The sequence below is a fragment of the Liolophura sinensis genome, chromosome 11 (genome assembly GCF_032854445.1).
Source record: "Liolophura sinensis isolate JHLJ2023 chromosome 11, CUHK_Ljap_v2, whole genome shotgun sequence".
In the NCBI taxonomy this organism is placed as follows: Eukaryota; Metazoa; Mollusca; class Polyplacophora; order Chitonida; family Chitonidae; genus Liolophura; species Liolophura sinensis.
The window spans coordinates 29,341,855-29,364,893 of record NC_088305.1 but is presented as its reverse complement, the minus strand read 5'-3'; the positions used below and the strand labels follow the sequence as shown (position 1 = coordinate 29,364,893).

Below are 23,039 nucleotides of genomic sequence, written 5' to 3'. Positions count from 1 at the left end.
CAGAACATGAAACAGCCGTTTTAAAATCAGTTACAGTAATTAAGGTTATCTTGTAGCTTTCGTATCTTTAATGTTCAGAGTCCAACAGACACCCCTTTATACATGTACAAGTATTTATGTATTTCACAAGGGGAGTGAATGATTCAAGAGGCACAATATACAGGGGAGGTAACATTTGAATCAGGGGCGCACAAATCAGCTATCTTTTCCTAAATTGCCATTATGTGGGGACATAATGGCAACTCGGGTCCAAGCTGGATGGATCAGTTCTCTTGCAATACACGAGCAGGCCAGGTTATTTGTTTGCTCACGGAATGTCACTGTAAAACTACGACGGGAAATGCAGGACTTTCAGGGAGAATGGTTTATCCATCATGGCCTTTCAACCAAATTTTCACACAATTAACTTTGAATGCTCGAATTTAATGTTGTGTGGGCTAAATTTTGATTAATTCCTTTATGTTATTGTTGTTTAATGCAAAGTTACACATGAATTGTGAAATTAATACTCGAGACAACCTCTAAATCTTCTTACAGACGACTTGATGTCGAGTGTGTGCATGTAACGAGCAATTTATCAGGCACCGGTTTGGTTTTTACAACTGTTCAGACTTTACATTTGAGGTCTACATTACCGCATATGGCAAAATGTTCAATCCAGCAAGTCCTGTCTGTAATTGGAAAACATGGAGTAGCATGCATGTTCCTAGTGTGCAATGAACCCATGGATACAAGGGAGATAACTTTTGACCCAAACACCAACTCTTGGTGAAGCTGAGCAAGAGAGCTCTGTAGTGTACTTCGCTTATGCTCCATGTACAAGTAGTCGTGTAAAGGACTGCTGCAATGGATTTCACTGTCAATTGGTTAATATTGAGAAATCTTATTACATGCCAATTAACCTTCCTATGGTTCAAAACATTGTGTTCTTTTTCTGTATATAGTGCCTCTGTTAATTCAAATTCCTGTACATATCTGTAACGGTCCTGGTTTTTAAAGGTACAGCACACCTCTTTTCTAAATATGCAAATCTGTTAACTTTGATGCAGAGATATTTACACACTGGAGTGGTTGGATATCCAATTACAGATGGAAGAAATTCGGCACAAAAAAAATATCCCAAAAAGGTTTAGCCTGCCTATGCTAGAACCAGTTTCTTAAAAGACAAAGTTCAAAATTTCATGCCTGTATTATCTCCCCTGTTCATCAACTGCATATCCCTCTTCAGGTCAAATTACATTCGAACAAGCAAATTTTAAATACATGTATACAACGTTTCACAATTTCTGAAATCTACATTCAAAAAATATTTTGAGGCATTGGCCCATACCTTCCAGTGTAGGTCAGTCTGTTAAAATCAAAGAAGCTTTTGTTTGTATGAATGATCTTTATATTTCTAACCTATTGAAATTAATAGTTCTATAAATGCTAATATAATCAAGTACTGTTTATGTAACTATTCTGTACAATATGCCACTCTTTTTTTTTGCAGGCAACTTCTTATTCATACTGCTATAACTGAGCACACAAAAAAATCAAATTTGATCCAAGCCTTGGGCAATCTAACACATCAAATAGTAAATGATTTGATTGCATGTAGCCAGAATCATGTTAACACATGCCAGTCTTGGAATTAAATCTCATTCATCAAGATTTCTTGAAACCATGTCAATTTTTTCTTCAGCTAGAAATACACAAAAGCAAATTAAAAAAAAAAAAAAAAAAAAAAAAAAAGGTTGGGTTTTCATAAATGGAAAATTTCTCGCAATATTAAACACTCCAAGTTCCACTGCCCAAGGAGAATGTTTTGGAATTGAAACTCTTAATTGGCTTGCTCATGTTTGACAGATTAGACCAGTTTTACTTCCAGGGTTCTCTTCCGTTAAGGAAATATATGTCTGAGGCCAAATAAACTTTACAAGTTTTTTTTCTTTTTTTTTCCCCAGCAGACAAATAACATTTTCCAGCAATTTCAAGAATCATTCAGCTGGAGTATAAAACTTCATTTGGAAATCAATGGATACTATTCTGTTCTCTCATTATCCATCCGTAGGGAACAGCATGCACTGTATTTCATACTTAAAAAAATGCTTTCAAGAACACATTACAAAATGGACTCCTTCTTAAGGCGAAGGACTTGAAAACCTCAAACAATTTGAAGTTCACGCACCAGTGGGAACCCTGTAAGCTAGTTGTAAACTGTCGGGAGTCCTGAACAGTGTGTCCTGGTGTTAAATGTTCTGTATATTTCACATGTTGTGTAGAACAGACCAAAACAACATTCAGCCGTGATTCACAGTTTAATGAAGCAGACAAAGAAAGCACCCTTGACAGCCAATTCCCACAAAATTAACAGCTTCATTACAACTTACTCTATCTCATTATCAACATCCTACCAAACAATTTTCCAAAATATATACTATCCCCAGACATATTTAATAATGAACCAATGGTCTGACTTGTCTCGGTCGTCAACATTTTGATTTCCTTTATCATATATACAGGCATACAGTCTCGCTCAACAATGCCATTTTTGTTTACCTGGACAATAACAGCCGTTCTCTGCATCTGAACAGGATAATTTTCCTTGCCCATAAAGCAATCCATAAATGGTGATGCTAAGTTAAAACCAAGATCTCTCGTACATATATTAAGATAAGTGGAATGTCTGGTCAGTAAATACACTACACATTCGATTTTAAACCTGGCATGAGAGTCAATTTTCGACAGTGTCTTGAAACGTGCTGTCTACTAAAGCTTTCCTTTTCGTTCAGAAAACCAGTCTGTGGTTCAGAGTTCAGGTTCAAAAGCTGAAGTCGTCTTCTACACAGGTACAGTAATACAGCTTTCCTGCCACTGTGAAGCTGCTTCAGTCCTTCTGACTTCACCCTAACGGTTGGTTGTAAGCACTTCATGGCAACATCAACCTGGAGTAACAGCATTGGAACGGCGAATTCACAGGGTGCACTCGGATCGATCGGGAACATCTTTGCCACTCAGAGATCATCTTCAGAAGAGTTGTAAAGACGACTTATTGACATCCAAGACATATTGTGATCATGGTATACCTATATACATACACGTAAATTTCCCCCAAAACTTCCAAGATCTGGACATATATATGGCATTTCATCATATAATAAAAATAAAAAAAAAAAAATGTTTTACATGAATCTACTTGGAGGACCCCCAAATCCTACTTGACTTGGACCACCACGGTTACTGCCCGGGAAAGATAGGAGTGGGGCACGTGCACGTGGGGGAGGTGTGGTAAGGAGGGGCATTCGGTGATCAGGGGGTGGGGCAGGTCTGAAGTTAGGTAAGGCAGATGTGGGGGTGGGGGTGTTTGGAGCCCTGCTACCCACGTGGGTATTCTGGGTTGAGCCCCCCACAGACATAAGGGGAGGTATTCCAGCATTTGTTGTTGAGCTGCTATGTGGGGCAGAGGTCATCACAGGGGCTCGGCAGGACGCTGGCCGGTCCAATGGGGCGGAGGAGAGAGCAGAAGGGTAATCTTGACTGGAGGACTGGTCATTGACGTCTGGTGGCCCCACAGAACCTGGTGGGCCTTCCTCTCTGTACTGACTCAGGTAGTTCTGTACTTTGGCACGGAGTGACTTCCCCCCTTCTGTGCCAGGCACCCCACTGCCAGGTATCTGTCCATAGTCACTGTAGCTATATCCACTACCCCTAAAGCTGTCTCCCTCTCCCTTATCGAACCCTACAGACCCCTGAGAGGAATAGCTGGACTTGCTGTAGCTGTCGTGGCTAGTGTCAGAATGCAGACTGTCCAAGATGGCCTTGGAGGTGACGGTCCCCTCAGAACTCGCACCTGTCCTAGATGAGAAAGCAGAGCCTGTCGAGGCCTTCCCTGCCGAGGAGTAAAAAAATGAGCCATCACCGGCCTGACTGTAACTGTCCTGCTTGTAGCTGGGCCGTTCTGAGCTAGAAGTAAAACTCTTTCCCTTGTCTTGGGTGTCCTGAAAGGCCCCAGAGTCTCGCCTTACCCCGCTCTGTCCGCCCATCGTCACTTTAATACCCTGCTGAGCCAGAAGCTGTGCTAAGGCAGCCTTGACCCCTGCCCCGGACGAGGGTTGATCCCCTACCCTAGACCCTCCCCCCACCTGACTCTGTCCCAGGTCTGTCCCCGTGCCCTTCCCGGAATCCCAGTAAGCCGTGCTTGTTTGTGGCGGTGGGTTGCTGGCCGCACTATAACCCTGTTTATAGCTGGAGGAGGTTTGAGAGAAGCCCTCCCGCTCATATTTACCTGTATCGCCGCCACCGCTCCCAGGTCCCGGAGCTTTAGCCGGGGCGGGTTGTCCTGCTAGCCCAGACTCGGTCTGTGCCAGTTTTCCCTGAGCCTGTTTGGTGGCCGCAGCCACCAGTAGCTGGAGGTTTAAGTTCTCTAGCAAAGTGGATGTGCTGGGGTCTAATGGGACGTTTAATACTTTAGCCAGCTGAGATATACTCAGTCCAGGGTTAGACTGTAGTAGCTGAATCAGGCCTGAGAGCTGGGTCTGATTTGAAGCAGTGTTAGTCACTTTTTCTCCTGCAGGAACAGCCTCGGAGGTGCTGGATGTTGCTGCACTAGTGCTCAGCCGGCCTGTGCTGCCTGTACCGTGTGCAGCCACTGCTGTTGTCTGCTTCGTGTCACTGTCTTTATCCTCAGCAAGATCAAGGCCAGGAATACTGGGTGGCTCCTTGCGAAAGTTGAATGGATTCCTGCTAAGTTTTGACTCTGACTTGTCAGAGCTGCGTGGCTCTGACTTGCTTAAGTCTGATGACGATTTTTTGCGTCCATATGTGGAGTCGCCGTTAGCCCCGCCTTTGCTGGAGTAAGCCTCTTTAGACCCACCAGAATCTTGCTCCTGTTTCATTGCCTCTCGCATGCTCTTCTTACGTCGCTTGCTCCACAATTCATGACAATCCTGGTCTTTGGGAAGGCTGGATAAAAAAAAAAAAAAGGATGTATCAATATGAGGCTTAATGCCATCCTCACGAATTTTTCTATTATACAATGGCACTCAAGACGGTTCGAGAATCCTAGAAAGCTAAAGAAAGCAGTCATATTTTTTTTCTTTTCGGGGTCCGGAAAAGCCCAAAGATGTGAGATAATGCCTTGTTTTAATCTGGCCACTTTTTGCCACAACATACTTTCTGACCTAAAAACAATCAAACAAGCAGATTAATAGTTAAGACTCAATAGTGGGACTTAAATGACTGCATAATTCACAACCTAAGATGTCATTTGCGTTGACCATGTTAGGCTGACTTTCCTAACAACTAAACAAACAGTGAGATTCTAAATAACAAAAAAAATTAGCCAGTGTTTATGCTTCCAACACAAATTTAACCCTTTTTTTCCCTCTGGTTCAGTCTTAATTGCCCCCCAGGGCGCAAACTAAATTAACCCTATCCCAGGGTTGCTCTCCAGACTTACTTGGGAGGGGGTATGAGTTCTGGCCGCACATCCTTAAGCCATGCCCCTGACAGGGCCTGTTCTGCTGTACACCTCCTGCCTGGGTCCAGCTCTAACATGTGGTCCATCAGGTCCAGAGCTAACTTGGGCATGCTTCAATAGACAAGACCATCGACGTTCATGCCCAGGCGTATTACACTCCTATATTATCCCTTTCAAGGGGGTATGGGTACAGCTTTGTTAATGAGGGGTCGGTTCTACAAAGCCATGTCGGACTTTCAAAATTCAGAATGATTTTGGAGCTTATTAGGCCCTACCCATTCATAGCATTCATTAAAAAGGAAATTTGATAACAGAAGTGTACGCTATAATTCCTCAACCTTTTCAACCAATAAAGCACTTTTAATCTGGAATTTATGAATACATGCATAAAGCTGTGGAAATTATTTTTCTACTGCCATTGTCTCTCAGAACGTTTCAAAATATTGGTTGCAGAGGCAGTTAAAAAGGTTGAAGAATTAGGGTATTGCAGAAAACCATCAAGAAATGATACATGAAAGCAGTCTTACAATGAGAACTCCTCCCTGAGCCGACGACGGTACTGTTTCTTGGGCTTCACGGTGTGGAAGAGGGGCAGCTTGATGACATCGGGCCAGACGGCAGGGCATGGTGTTCCACACGTCTTGCTGATTAGCTCAAGCTGGAGGATTTCCTGCACAGCTTGGAACAGCGGACGCTTGGTGAACAGCTCACCAAGGATGCACCTGTCCTCAGCCAAAACAGGTTATAGCCATTTAGACAAAGCCCAAGTTAATTTTTCAATCTTGGTTAAGATTTATTTTGATTCGTGCCTCATGCCGAACCAAGAATATTTCACTTATAACATGAAGGTGAGGCTAACGGGTGGAAGAAAGCTCCACGCTTTATCAGGTGTATGTGCTGGACAAGTATTGTGAAAAAGTGGTACCTACACCTAAAACATAACAAGCCTGGATCCCATCCATTATGTACTCTGATAGGTGGTATTTTAGAGTCATTCTGCCATTGTCTTTTCACTAAATACATGATTGAAAATGCTGTGCTGTATTTCTGATGTCTTTGATCATACAGAGGCATATCATTTTTACGGAAGACCAACTGGGACGATTCACTGCACATCACAGCAACTTCAACCTTCTTCCTAATGGATTAGCTTTAAGTGAACATGTTTTTAGTAGGCATTTTAAGCTTAATCTAAGTATTGCCCTGACCAATCCCGCTCGCCGGGCAGCAACCCATGCATTACTTGTAACAAATCAAGACTATATGCATAAATTACCCAGACAATGAATTACCAAAACCTCCATGGCAACAGGGTATAGAATCCAATACCTGGTAAACCACAAACATATTAACCAGGTAACGATGAGAAGCATAACTGTCCCCCGAGGCCAGATGTGACTTACCCACAGCTCCAGACGTCAATGGCAGGTCCGTACCTCTCCTCACCTAGGAGGAGCTCTGGTGGACGGTACCAGAGTGTTATCACCTTGTTTGTGTACGGCCGGTCCTTGTCATCTGCTTGGTACAGGCGCGCTAACCCTAAGTCTGCCAGCTTGATCTGGCCCCTGGGGAAACAAGACGTTCATTTATTAGTGAATTCACCACAAACATATCACCAGAATAATTTATTGAACAATTATGCACAAAAGAATAAACTTAACAGTACAACTGTTTACACGGCAAAGCTAAACACAGACCAGAGTTCAAACAATTTTCAAATATTCAGGTAATGATTCTGTCATTATAAATTTTATATTATGCTATCATATCATTATCTTTTTGAGCGAACAAGAGTGAGCGAGTGCTTAGGGTTTAATAACGTACTCAACAATTTTTCAGTCATAGGACGAAGGAGTCCTCAGAATGCATGTAACGTGCCTCCTTGTTACAGGACGGACTTCCACCACTCTTTTCATCTAGTGCTGCTTCACTGAAACGATCCTGGATCTACCATCTCCTGAAGTGGCTGCTCTACCAACTGTGCTATCGGGGCAGTCATTATCTTTTTGAATTTGATCATAAATAATATCCAATTCAAATTGACATTTTCAGCTACAGCAGACTGCTCGGCTTGGGTGTTGGTCGGTCAAACATTTGACATCCTATCTTTTGCTATTAAACTTTTCATCTACTTGATGCAGCCAGCCAGCCAGCCCTTAAACATGAGCATTCACAAGGCCAGGAAATAGCCCTGTTATCCTCTACACAAGAACTGGCATTTCATGTACTGATGATCAGCTGAAGTTTAGAATCTAAAAAAAGCACTCTCAGGGGCATACAGAGACCTTGAAATAACACTTTGGATGCTAACATGTAGTTTTTCTTCTAAGAACTTTATCACACTTCACAAAAACACTCTAACAAGGCTTTACCAGTCAGACGTGGGCCTCACCTGTTGTTAACAAGAATGTTGGAGCATTTGATGTCTCTGTGTAAGAAGTTCTTCTTGTGGCAATAGTTGAGACCATCCAGGAGCTGTTTCATCATGGAGGCTATGTGCTGTTCCTGGAAATGTACCATGCCTGACTCTAACAACCCCATTAGGTCATGGTCCATGTACTCAAACACCAGGTAGAATGCCCCTACAATGCAGGAACCAAAATATCAAAAACTAGAGGCCAATTCAGAAACACAGGCCTTTCCATTAAAGCCGGCAGATTATATATGCCTGTTTTTGGTTGTACCACCGGGTGCATTGGGCAAAGTTTCAACCGATCAAATAATGCACTTACAAGCAAACTGTTACACCTATGTCTTTACTGATAACTCATAGTTTGACAAATGCTGGTCTTAACTAATTGGAACTCCAGAAGTAATTCCCGCCAGACCTACTTGTGTGTGAGTACACATATCACGCCTCCCTTTTGTTGTTCCCATTGCCATGCTGTACAACAATGTAATGTCTGCGCTGACTGGTTACACAACGGTTGATGAACCAATCAGGGAGCACAACACATACCAGCTACACTATGCGTTGACTTCCGTCGATGTTGTAAGTGTTTACAATATGAAGCAAACTTCAAACCAAAGTACTTCAGCGGATTTTAAAAGAAGCAGAAGCGAACAACCAATCAATTCAACAACATGGTTGCCATCATTTCCATATTAGGATATACAGTGAAATTTTACTTTGAGCTGTCACACTTTGTTAGAACATTAAAAACTGCATGTTGCAAGGAGTAATAGAAGTAGAAGAACTGAGTTTTTGTATTGCAGAATTGAGTTTATTTCAGCACTAAGTTCAGTTTTTGGCTATTTCGGGAAACCTGAATAATGAATTACCACATCTACATGTATATGTCATAACTTCAACAGTTAGGATCTGAACTGAATTTCCTGAAGTTATGCTCAAAAGCTTCAGGATTGAGTTTCTTTGAGTTTTGGAATTTAGCAGCCTGTTGATGGTATATGAGGTTCTAAGGTTCAGGAACCTACTGGTAGAATTGAAATCTACATTTAGTTATTTGATTCGTGTTTACGCCGTACTCCGCAGGTTGCTGGTAGACCTTTCCTTGACATTAAGACAGTTACATCACTCCTCACCTTTGTCTTTCTTGAAGTCCATGGCATCTTGTTTGTCAGTGACTATCTCCTTCAGATTAACGATGTTTGTGTGGTTTAACTGTCTCAATATTTTAATCTCACGGACAGCTGTTATTGGGAATCCTTCCCGCTCGTTCTCCAAACGCACCTTCTTCAGAGCAACCAATTCATCTGAAATCACAAATGTCTAACTTAAAACTGGAAATATTTTGTCTTTTCAAGTGATTCTCACTATCTCTGAGCACACATGTACATATGTATATATTCAGTTTTCATTGCCATACTCAAGTAGTTATTCCTTACATGATGGCAGTCATTTATGGGTTAAGGTAACTGGAATGCCAGGAGTATGGGTCATAGCAGTGGCAGACAAAAGGTCTCACAAGATGGTACAGTACCAAGAGAACGCTCAAAATTCCCCATCAGAGAATAAGACTGAATGCACACCTTGTGTGTCCTAGTGATTGAAATAGAGAACAAATTCACAAAAACGCACCTTCCTGCCAACAGCCCCCAAACACATCAAATGATGTATACAAAGCCAAGTAACAATGACCTGAATATGAACTGAAAGTATTGGTTAAGAGATAAGTTGTCTTTTGAGAAGGCACACTTCAAACTATTTTTCCTATAACTTATTTATTTGATATACAATATAATTTATATTTTCATACCATGTTTCAGGCTGTTTAAGAATATTTCACTTATTTGATGATGACCAGCATTATGGTGCGAGTAAACCGGGCAGCTTGAGAAACTCACGACCATCCGCAACTTGTTAGCAGACCTTCCCACCGGAGGGAAAGCCAACATGAGCTGGAACTTGACTCACTGCAATCGCTTTATGTGCAGCACTAGCCTAACCAAGGCAATATGTACACGTTCACTTCAAGGAAAACCCGCCAACCTCACCTCAGGGCTTTTTTTACAGACTGTCCTGACAGACAACTCACCTGTATACAGGTCCTTGGCCTTGTACACCTGTCCATATGTCCCCTCCCCGATCTGACAGATGATCTTAAACACATCCACACACCGCTCTCCCCAGTCCCCTTTGTTTCTTTCATTCTGCCTTCTGGACTGACAAATCCTGTTATGCAAACCAAAAGATCAGTACTTTTTCCACAGAAGTCAACAAAAAAAAAATTTGCCTATGAAGAAGACACATTTTTGTCATTTTTCAACACATTCACAGCTGTAAAATTTGTAACTCTGCTGACTTGTAACTGTCTCAGAAATAACATTTTGTTATGGCATTTTGGAATTAATAAAGGCTGTGTTTTTCATACTCTGAAAAACCAAAGGGGGAATGGGGGGAAGGAGAACAAGAATTTTTCACTCAAAAGACCATGGTTGGGTTTCTGAGTGGAGAGAAAAAATGAATTTTTTAAGGAAAACATCATTTTGTGATTTTGTAGGAGATTTTTAACAATGGTTGGACAGGTGGGGGTGGGGTGGAGAAAAAAATTTTTTTTGAAGCAAACTTTTTGGGAAATTGTTTAGATACACTGCTTCATAATTTTCTTCTTCCTTGGGTTTCCCTCATCTTGGCGTTTCACACTTTACTCAATATTTCACTCCCTGGGTATAATCATGAATGAAGGGTGGGTGGGCGCTAAATATTTATTTATTATTTTAAATGAAAACGTTTTTCAGGGATTCTTTAAGATTACTGTTAGTTGCCTTACTTAGGTTTCCTCATCTTAGGCTGGTTTGAGTCTGGATCTTTCTTCAGATTTTCCTTCTCCAGTTCTGGTTCTAGGTCCATATCAGGTTCATCCATGACTGGAGGCATTGGGAGGTCGGTGATCCGCTTTTTCCTAACAGGTGGGGATGCAGGACGATCACTGTACGGCGTCCGGTCAAAGTCACTGTCAATGGGAGACACGTTTGGAAGCGGGAGTTTGGGTAATGTTGATGTCCGCTGGGGGGATCGTGAACGCCTGCTGTCTGGCGGTGGGTTGAACCGCTCCTGCTCCTTGGAGGGAAATTCCCCGCTCCTTCTGCCGTCATCCGGACCCCCACTACCACCATCACGCTTCAAATTTTCCACTTTTACTACTATTTTTTCATCAACAGCACCAACGAATCTCTCCGGTTTACGCACCTCAGGAAGAGCTGCAGGATCTACGCGAGGAGGCTCAGCCTCACGAGGTAAAGGGACAGAAATGTTTGACACACGAGGCTTCGGCAGGTCTTCATAGAGATCATCCGTGGCCTCGGGTTTGATCACAGACTTGGGGTCAGGGGTCAAGCTCCTGTTCGGTTCCTCCCGAATGTCTATCACTATTGGGGAGTCAGCACTGCCCTTAGCGTCTTTGGGGCGGCTGCCTGCTTCGCGAAACTTCTTGTGTTTGCTAAGCTCCGCCGCCAAACTGGAAGCGTATTTGATGCTAGAATGACTGACTTTTGAGGATGAGTATCGTGAAGAATGACTAGGGCTTCGAGGGGAGGGCGCTCTGCGCGACGACTTGCCCATGCGGTCACTCTTGCCATGGCGCCGACGTGGGCTGTAACTACGGCTGCGGGAACGTCGACGCTGCCTTGAAGACCTGGTGATGATTCAGAAGAAAAAAATCAAACATACCATCATTTACTGTACTTCACCTAAACTAAAGGTCTTAAACGTGATACTTTGAATGCCAACACTTTTCTCCACCCCAACAGCTTTTTCTGATAAGAAATTAATCAAACTTCGCGAAAAACAATACCAGTTGCCCTGTAAGGTTGACGAATCAGTCAGAATCTAGCAAAACGTATCACTTGAAAAATCCTGAACTTATATAGTCCTTACTATCTAAGCCACACATATTTCAATTCAACCAATGCAATCAAGTTTCACACACATTCACCGCGGCCACTATTTAAAGCATGTTGTCAGTGATAACAGATTTCCCCCCAAACATGCAGCTTACAACACCACTCTTCACACGCCTGATACAAACCCCTTTCAATTTCAAAATCTGATAATTGATAACCATGAGGTTTATGAACCAAAAAGGAAGTAGATACATCTAGTTTTTACCTTCTCAATACCCTGAGCAAATAATCAGTGCTAATGTAGCCTCATGCCAGCACAGATGGATGCACAGAAACAGCAGCCATTGTTGTGAATAAAAGAGGCATTAATATAGCTGCTTACTTGATGTTACTTGCATAGCTGACCTTCAGTAACATTGCATACGACAGCACAATACATAATACTACCCAGTTTCCTCAACTATTCTGTACATGACAGAGCAACTTTCAGTGCAATTCATGCATGTTTTTAATTTGATTTTGGAGACAAATCTGTCTGCACATAATACTGTCTTCAGAGTGTGGTTGAATAAACACTTTGCAAATATGCAAAAAAATTGAAGAATTACAGCACACTGCGATGGGAGATAACCACGTCAGGAGATTCAGGAAGACTTCTGTAGGCCTTACCAAGTTTATAATCCTATCTATACAAGAGGGAGTCCTGAACAATCCTAAAATTCTGGGTTTAAGCCAACTTTTATAGACTTCATTTCCTTTATTTCTCTAGGAATAAAATACTATCTGCTAAGCATGCAGCACAATTTGCATCCCTTTCACACACTGCTTTGAGGCCATAAATCAAGGTTTTAGATGTACAGGGGGCCACATGTATGAGCATAAATTGTAGGAAAAATGCCCCTTTCTCCCGAGTTCCTTACAAATATTTCACTACCAGCATCAACAGAGACACAGTAAACACCCAGAAACAGGGCTTGCAACATTTTATTGACTTCAAATTAAGAATCGTGATTTGTTTTTATCTACAGTAGTCTTTGTTGTTCGTTATAGAACATGGTGCCGTAAGTCTACAGCTTTTCTGCTGACATGCAGTTACCTGTATGTGTGAATGTAAGTTCACACTTACTTACTTAGAATTTATTGCTAGAAGTAGTCCTGTATTGTAGTGGGACCGGAAGACATGGTCGACAGCTTATGCTTTATCCCTCAATCCTCAAATCCCAACCCTTTGAATACTGTTATAAACTTTTATGAAAAATATATTGTATCATTAGGGCAATCATTACAAAAATGGAGAATGTCATTTGTGGAGCCTATCATGTCATCCATGTTCAAAATGTACCCAAATTCTTTTAATTTTTGGAACATAACAGTAGCGCTGAAAGCAGATTATTACATTTCTTTCCCAGCTTTTTTGAAAAGTAAAAATACACGTTTGTTGTTCATTAGATGGTCTTACCATGCGAGAAAAAACTCAATATTCTTGCTACAGCTTAATGCACATCGGTTAAAACGAGCAGACCAGGTGTCACAAAAATTAGAAGAAATAGGGTACAGTGGGAACATAACTTTTAGTGACATCCCGGACAGTCAGATGAATGAACTAGCCCCTTTCACCTGACAATGTTCCATAATCCACGTTCTAGTAACTGCACAACGTCTCAATATGCAACTGCATGTACAATGCTCAGTATTCTAGCTCAGTATGCAAGCTCAGCAAGAGGCCTTCGAATGCGAGCCATCCTATCATACTTCCACCCCCAACACACACCTGAAACGATGTCTATGTTTGACATAGCAAGCAAAAGTCTCAGGTGAATAAAATCAGGTGTGCTAATCACACTCCTGTTATAACACAAAAGATGTTGGCCTGCAGCAACTCTGACAAATAATGAAGCAGACAGCAAAAAAGGTGGGCAAACTCCATTACAACTGCTAGATCCAGGAACTTTTGTCCTTATAATTGAATTTTTTTTTTAAACACTTTTCGCCCCGTGCAGCGAAATCAAAATGGCAAAGATTTTCTGGAAATGCATTCTCAACCATTTTAGGCTATTTCTGTGCATATTATACAATGTATATCACCAGAGGTCCATTACCTACATGTACGCAACTTCCCTATAGCGAGTCTCCATGGCACAGTAAACATGTTACGTCATCTGTAGAAGCTTATGTTTTTTGGGTTTTTTTGTACATATGAATAGATATAGTTTCTCTTTTCAAACTACATGGTGCTTTATAAATATATATATCTATATATATAGTTGAAGTATTTTTTGGATTGGACTCTGAAGTACGCGTGTCCTACATATTTGTTTCCTCTGTGAAGGCCTTGAGAAAGAACAGTGTCGTCGTAAATTGATCAAGCCACCTTCGAGAAATAAAATTATTATAAATATGTCAACCTCTTGGGTGGAAATTGTGAACTAAATCATGGGAAATCTAATTGTAAACGGCTAATACAGGAACTATCCAGAACTTGAACCCAAAACTCTGTGTTTAAAAACTACGATTTTGCTGATCATTGTTGCTATGCGGTTAAGAATCTATCGACTATTCTTAAATTTCCAAGCAACTATAAAACGATTATTATCAAAGACATTGTCCTTTCACAAAACTGTCTGCTGTCGTATTTTTACTAAGTCTATTTCAAAACAACTGTGGTTTGGAACCCATCATGCATCTGCCGTTTCCCAAACGTTTGCTGCACAATGGAGAAAAAGAAAAATACACGGATTCGCAGATACGTCACATAATGTGATAGAAATCCAAGAAAAGTGTAAAGTGCCGAGCAGACTAGCCATAGGGAAGTTGCATACTTCTAGGCAATGGAAATCTGATATCACTGACCTCTAATTGCAGGGAGTTAATCCTACAATTCATGAACTGAAACAAGACAAATCTTCATGCTTTTTTATTTTATTAAATACATGTATTTAAACCCCAACTCCACTGATTTTCTAGAAGCTCTTAAATAGTTTAGATATTTTTAAGTAATGGCTATGAAATGAATAGTGACATCTTAAATTTTAAGTACAAATTCACTATTACTAGTATTTCATTCTTAGAAGAAAAAATCGTTTTGATTTGTTTCAAATTTTTGCCCATTTGATTTGTTCAAAGAGTCCTCCTGATGGACACAAAATCCTGTATCCATCACTAATTACTTTTGCAGTTGCAGTATTCTGAAACGTAAGAGTTGCATGTAACACTGAAGCTTTAAATCTACACAGTACACAAGACTGGTAGATAAGGTCAGTAGTGGACTAGCCTGTTTTGGTTCAAACTGGCTTTGAGTAGGAAGAGCAAGGGGATGTCTCGCACAAAGAGGTCTTCCCTTTAAAACATTGTTTTAAACCAAATTTTCACGCACAATCGCCAACGCTAGCAACTAGAAATAGCGCACACCATAACAGACAATGCCACATAAAAACAATATCAAACTCTTGAAGCAGCAGCACCGTTCAGCAAGAACTATGGTGTGTTAAAATCATAACTGTTTCATAGATGTCTCTCCTCTGATGCTGCCTGTAAATTTTGTTCTAGTAAACGATGAAACTCCACTTTATTACATGTAACAGAAAATCATACCAAAAAAATATGTGAAAACAAGCATTTGAGAACCAATTTGAGCCATCAGAATAATAGATATGCAAGTACTGTCCAAAAATTCAAAAAAAAAAATGGCCCCGAACCTTAATGAATATGGTCAAATTTATTTACTTGACTGGAATTGTACACCATACTCAAGAAAATTTCACTCATGTGAGGGCTTCCAGCATTATGGTGGAAACCTGGCAGAACTCCGCAGAAACCCACAACCAACTGCAAGTTACTGTCAGACCTTTGGAAGTAAGACTGAAGAGGAAGCCAACATGAGTTGGACTTGAACTTGCACCTATCAAGTTGGTGAGTTGGTGAATTTGTTCTGGCTTGGATAACATGATTTTTTGTAATTGACCTTGGACAAAATCTGAGGAGTATCAGTGGAGCTGTCACCTGGTGGATAGCTGAGATCTTATGGTGTTGGGTCAGTATTATTTTTTCTTTCTGCAGACCAGAAAAGGTTAAACTTGCAATTTGTCAAAATCAGAAAGATGATGCATGTACATGTAGGTGGTTAAAATTTACTTGCACAGAGATACTAACTTGAAAATTTATCTCTTTAAAGAAATATGCCAACACAGCAAGGAAAAGGGTCTTTAAAATTCTAGGAACTTACACGTAAGTACTATAACTAGTTTCAGTCAAAGATTGCAAGTATCAATGTCCTCCGACCATTCTCGGAACACACATGTGAGTATTACAACAATACAGGTTTCAGTCAAAGACTGCAAGTATCAATGTCCTCCGACCATTCTCGGAACACACATGTAAGTATTACAACAATACAGGTTTCAGTCAAAGACTGCAGATATCACTTCAAGTACATACCCTAAATCTTCGATTTTGATTTGATTTGATTTTGATTAGTGTTTTACGCCGTACTCAAGAATATTTCACTTATACGACTGTGGCCAGCATTATGGTGGGTGGAAACCGGGCACAGCCCGGGGGAAACCCATGACCATCCGCAGGTTGCTGGCAGACCTTCCCACGTACAGCCGGAGAGGAAGCCAACATGATCTGGTCTTGAACTCACAGCGACCGCATTGGTGAGAGGCTTCTGGGTCACTACGCTGCGCTAGCGGGCTAACCGACTGAGCCATGGAGGCCCCCTAAATCTTCGACCTACTACACATACATGTACATACAGCATTGTTTTGGCGTATTGAAATGTCTTATATGGAGAGGTTATTATATAAAGTCTCTAAGGTTTATGTGTGCCATACTTCAATAAAACATATTTAGTCTTGAAAATCTTATGAATTAGGTTTTCAAACTGCATCCAAAGTACTAGCTTACTGTCGAATTCAGAGGGTGATATACACAATCTTATATGTTCAGCACCCCCATATGATATGCACTCCTTGTATTATTTTTCAAGATATTAACAGCAAATTACAAAAAACCTTACCTGCCTGAGCTATCAATATCATATCTTATCCAGAACGGAGCACAACAAGCTAATTTCATAGATTATATATTTCAAACTAAATATACAAAAACTTCAGCACAAATCAAACTGTTTTTCTTCACATTGTCAATGTACCCTGTGGGCATTTCAGGATTCTTCTAAATCCCTGGGCAGTTCTCAAGATACTAGCAAAGCATACCCACAGTAAATCTGCGTGCACCCTGGGTAGTTCTCCATACAAGCAAAGCATACACACACAATAAACAGGTATGCACCTTGGGTAGTTCTCAAGATACAAGCAAAGCATACCAACAATGAACGCATGTGCACCCTGCGTAGTTCTCAAGATGCAAGCAAAGCAGCCCCACAGTAAATCTGTGAGCACCCTGGGTAGTTCTTGATACAAGCAAAGCATACACCCACAGTAAACAGGTGTGCACCCTAGGTAGTTCGGGATACATGCAAAGCATACACAGTAAATACGTACATGTATGCACCCTGGGTAGTTTTCAAGATACAAAGCATACAGCGGACCATAGTAAACGCATATGTATCCTGGGTATTCCTCAAGATACAAGTAAGTGGCTTCACAGTGAACACGATTGCTACAGGGCACAACTAAGACATGTTTGACACGTGAACATTTACGAATCGTTGGCAGAATTATTGCTTTCTCAATTTTGTATCACCTGATTCTGGTTTTTAAGCACACTTTTGCTACAATGACAAGCTCTGAAGATCTAAAGTAAAAAATTCCTGCTAGTTTCAGGATCCGACATGAATGCTTGAAAAATTTACCAGCTGGTAACACACAAATAATGGGTGCATACAGTTTTTGGCCAGTGCACACAAATTTTTACTTCGAGTACAAAAAATCAGATCAATAACTGCACATTAAGTTACTGATATTTCCTTATGAACGACGTATATGTGACTTTTGTTTAGAAACAATAGCGAAGTATACGATATCACGTGGGAGAAATATGTAGCACCCATCTGACCATGTACCTGTAAGTATTCTACCAACAGAATCAGACATGCGACGTGTTGATCTCTACCAAGAGAATGCTGCTTTTCTATTGGTTGATGTTCCAATGTTCAACACTTTAGTTCTGGAGGCTCTTTGGAGTTAATATTGAACCTTTCAGTTTTGCTTTTGCACTGAATTAAAACATTGGTTCTCACAGAAATCAACCTTTGTAAACCTTCACGATTCTATGCACACAGCATATTGTTGTTGTACAATGTTGATTGCAATGAGCCAAGGTCACTGAAACAAACCGTCTGATAGCCTAGGGGTTCATATAAGTCATTTTTCCACGTACCCACCACAACTTCTTTGGCAAAATTGAGTTTTTCTTTTAACTGAAATAAAGTTTTTTTCTTTTTTTTTTTTGCTTTTACCAACCGTTAAAGATACAAAAATTTAACTCCATTAAAGTAAAGCATTATTACTGCCCCAAATTTACCACCTAGTTGATACTACAAAACTGATAATCAACGCATACTGCAGTTATCGTTACAATTAATTCAGGATACCAGTCCAGTGAAGTGTGAAGACCTGCTCGGAAGGCTTACAACCTAGAGCATCACTTTAAATGGACTGACTCGCCACGATATGGCTGAAATATTGCCAATGTGGCATTAAGCCACAATCATTCATTCATTCTAAATGGACTGAAACTCCATATCAAGACGAAATGGTCATGCATTAATGGCTTATGGAATATGTGACTGTCTGTAAAAGGATATGTCAAAAATGACTTATTGGAAAGAAAAAAAAAACATTTCAGAAAATCAAAAATCTTACACACTAGAAACTAATCTGAATAATGCATTCAGATGAATGAATTCAAATGAATGTTCTGTGTATTATCTAGATTCTTTTGAAATGTTACCCTTATCTGCACCGATAAACAAAAATTCCAATGAACAAAAGCTGTTCAAAATGAAGTCTGATTTGACTGATTGATAGCGTACTAATCACATGAAAATTACTGCTAAAAATCAGCCACTGGTAATCATGAAATTAAGAGATCCACTTATAGTGAATTACCCCATGGAATATTAACTATAATAATCTTTAAATATAGATGCTACATATTTCGAGAGATAAAATACACTGCTACTATATGTATCAATGAATTTTCACTTTTTCTGCGACGAATACAGCTTGATCCCAACTGCCTGAAATCCTGTCTGGCACACATCTCCACGTTCAGTCTTTGATCAAAACATGCTTTCCTTGTGAATTCATGTCACTGGTAAATGTTCATGTCTGGCCAAGAAGGCTCTCATAAGCCATTTATCAAACTTAAAGACTCCCGAAAACAAAATGCCTGGCATGCCTGGAGGCAAACTGCGTACTTGCCTTGAAGGGAGCTGAAGGTATTAGTGCCACCTGATGTCACGGGTAGGAAACCAGTCACACCGCGTGCGCTAACACGCAGTCACTCATGCTACGCTGATGTATGCTAAAGACAAAACGACTGAAAGCTGAAGTAGGTCAAATTATTCTTGGGGACCAATATGCCACAGACCAAAGAAGCTTCCTATGTATCATATTTGATTTCATAAGTCCCTCCAATTCCAAAAAGTGCCTTCTTAAATCTAATCAAAGCAGATGGTCATGAAGACTTCCATAAAAGGGAGATAGCTCGTTGTGCGAACTGGTTTCTTCGCAGAACTTTGGATATGTCCAAATGGACTTTATGTAAAATTCTAAATATTTCTTTCAAAGAACAACCTCAACTTGAATATATATAACCAGTTATTGAGTTTTTTTATTCAATCGAAGGATTGAAAACTGGCTCATCCAGGCCCTGGCTGCAAGCATTCAACATGTGAGTGTTTACAAGGTAATGAAGGCATAGGCCCAATGACCTTGAAAAAACAAAATAGGTCAAGGTCCATAAAAACAGTAATAATCTCCAGGTGCAAATGTGGTGTTAGTTTGAAGAAATTGAATAAAACATTGAAGAGAATGTTTTGACCCAATGACCTTGAAAAATAAGCCAAGGTTATTGAAAATGAATTGGTCGATTACAAAGTGGCACGGTGTGTTCGATAAAAAAAGTGTTCAAGAGATCATTAAGTGTTTACAAAAATAATATCAGAAGGACAAATGAACGGACTCCCACCAGCACGACAACCCCTGGGTACAATTTTTACAAAGGCGTGAAAAACTACATTTCTAAATATACAAGATTGTCAACCTTGTTCAGATTGAGATATCCTGAGTGCACAGAAAGCAGTATGTGTATGTATGTTACACAACGTAGTCTGAAGATTCCATTCTCTAAATTGTAGGTTTCAGCAACAGTCTACTTCTGGATGTTAACAGAAACAAAAATTGAAAGGAAAAAAACAATAACAGAAGAGCTCCATCACATTTACAGAGAGTAAATATTTATCTGACTGTTGTTTGCCATCTTCATAAATTAAGAATTTTTCACTCTTTATAATGGCTGTCAGTTTTACTGTCAGACGGGTGGTACAGCGTATTCATTTACCCCTTTGAGAAATTTATCAAACAGAAGGGCTAAAGAGTGATTGAGAAACCTAGCAGAGTAAATAATGACTAAAGCTTAATCAAGTTTGTACCCATTTTCTCTACCAGTATTGTCACTTTTTCTTTTGCTATTTTATCAAGAAACAGGTTACAAGTGCCAATATACTGTTCTTGCAAATCTATATAAATCAATTACTGATACATATTCCGCAATTCACTCCGCGAATTATAGCCTCATGATAGTATTTAAAACTTTCAAGGGAGGTAAATTGGCGGTTAATTCTCAAATACAACTGTTGGATTTACCTCCCTTTGCAAAAGTTACATACATTTAACGTTTCAGATTTACACCTTCGCAGCACACCCCTGCCCACTATCAACCCTAGACACGAAGCCCAGCAAGTCCTGTCTGAGTTGTAATCAAATGCTGGCTAACAACCTGTCTTTGGATAATCAGTAGTAACTCTGGAAATTCATGGGGTTGAAATTAATCTTTTCGACCACCTTCTTGTAAGTGTCAGGCTTTCAGAAAAATCAACACATAATATAACCTCACATGTATTTCTTCTTTTTCAGAAGAAGGGTTAGCCAGAAATATGACAGAGGGTGTCCAAACATCCCTTTTTGATGCTATTTTGTTAAAGCAGGGCGTCTAGATTTTATTTTCTCCTACCTCTCCAATGTTAAAAGTGCTGGAAGCAGTGTCCCAGTAGCACTAGTTTTCTTCTTCGCCCGTCCACTTGGACAAGTGAACAGATAGCTGGCTAACCCTTTGATTCTCGGATTATAGAAGTAACATGCTCCTGATTGGTTAAAACTGACAACAAGGTGGCACTTTTTTCTTTCTCACTGTGCACCATTTTGCTTACTTTGCAAGGCATGCAACCTTGCATCTGTTTGACGCAGATGAGACTCTCAGCATTACAATATTTACATGTAAATAAGCACGGGATCGCATGCTAATCCTAGCTCTAATATGTTTTAACAATGACTCACTTACCTTAATACACTTACCTGTTTTTTTTTTCTATGTGTAGATGAACACAATAATTCAACAATTGCCCTGATGGAGACATTTCTTACCTAGAATAGGGACTCTCACCACCTTTCCGAGAACGGTTGGGTGACCATGGAGAAGACCTGTATTTTTTACGTGGACTGTCATTTTGGTCTCTAAAATCGTCTCTGTATGATTTGGGTGGATCAGCATATGCTTTGGGTGGATCAGCATAGGCCTTTGGCGGATTTGCATACGCTTTGGGTGGCTCAATATAAGCTCTGGGCGTAGGCGACACTTCGGAGGGGGAGTGACCTCGTTTCTTGCTCCGTCTTGCACTCACACTTCCACTTCCCGATGGGGAACTGTCCCGATCTCTCACAGCAACCGGGGAATTACTGTGACTTCGCTCGAACATGTAGGACTTGATTGCTGTAGCTGGCGAAGAGCCTCTGTTTTCCACCTCCTTATCTGAAGGGACACGGCTACTTATTGGGGAATGCAAGGAACCAACATCAGAATCTGAACTGATGTCGTCGTAACTAACTAGAGATTTCACTGGTTTTGAACTCTTCTTCTCTGATTTCATATGCTGCTTTTCTGCCCTGTCTTTCTCCTTGTCGCGTTTCCGTTTCATTTTGTGCTTTGATTTCTTTCGTTTTTTGCTGCCCGAGCCTTCTTGGTCGTCATACTGACCCGCACTGTATTGCCTGCCATTGTTACTTTTTGACGCATATGATGTACTACTGTATCTCCTTGCATCAAATTCTGGATCGTAGTCATCGTGCATATTTGAGGGCATACCCCTCCTGTGCCTTGGTCCTGGCATATTTTGGAGGGGGGTGGGAAAATCACAGAAAACTTACTTGAAACACGTGTTCATTTCCTCCATACCATTTCATCGTGTTGTCCCCTGTTCCCAGTGTTACTCGACAGAGGGCGCTTCAGTCAGTCCAATGAAGGTCGTTCGGCAGCCATTATCTATTCCCTGTATTTCTGTTTTTGTCCTCCCAAATTCAGAGCCATGTATTAAACACACCCTTCTCCATAGGATCAGGTCGGCAAACGAATCAACGACAAAGTGCACTCCAACTGCGTAAAGAACTAGTTACTCTAGCTGACTGTAGGCTTCACGAACATTGATCCATGTCCGCCTTGTAGAAAGAATAGCTTTTCATCTATGGACGAGTTTTGACAAACTTTTCTCTTTCAATACTGCAGTTACGACAAAAATTATATTTCTGCAACTATCGTTGAATAGTTAATATTCAATAGATGACGATTTGGACGATGGATGGAATTTCTGAGCATATTATTTTACAAGGATTTAGACAGCCAATTTTAGCTTCACGCCATCGCTAAACGTCCTAACTCTGCTTGAGGAGCATTCTGGGATCAATCACAAATTCTGATGACGTCAATATGAACTACACAGGTGGTTTGGTAACCAGGAAACAGAATTAGAAAAAAACACTGATTTCCATGGTTTTACAAAGAATGTGAGTGTTTCCCGAAAAAGCAGGTTAGTGGTTAGGTTGTGGTCGTTGTGTTGCACAATCTTATAGCAAATATTACAATCACATGAAAGGTTAATAGCAACGTTTGTCATTGGGATTTGGACAGAGAGAGCCTATTATAGCGGCTCATCTAGGCCGTCATGTACGTGTTGTACCTACTCAACCGTGTACGCATCTCTGAGTCGTATGTAACATAAAGCATTAGTTCTAAAAAAAATGGGTAGGAATGCAAG

The 23,039-nt window shown here is 40.5% G+C and overlaps 1 protein-coding gene across 1 annotated transcript; it reads right to left on the bottom strand.

The window, feature by feature from the left end:
* Positions 1–2,810: 2,810 nt before the first annotated feature.
* LOC135477569 (cyclin-dependent kinase 13-like) lies at positions 2,811–22,650 on the bottom strand. Its single transcript, XM_064757713.1, has 10 exons — positions 21,376–22,650; positions 10,693–11,556; positions 9,958–10,094; positions 9,005–9,175; positions 7,854–8,043; positions 6,865–7,026; positions 5,989–6,183; positions 5,441–5,572; positions 4,268–4,944; positions 2,811–3,007 (listed from the first exon to the last, which is right to left on the bottom strand). Exons 1-10 carry the CDS (start codon positions 22,116–22,118, stop codon positions 2,997–2,999), a joined length of 3,282 nt encoding a protein of 1,093 aa, XP_064613783.1. The 5' UTR covers positions 22,119–22,650; the 3' UTR covers positions 2,811–2,996.
* Between the last annotated feature and the right edge of the window lie 389 nt (positions 22,651–23,039).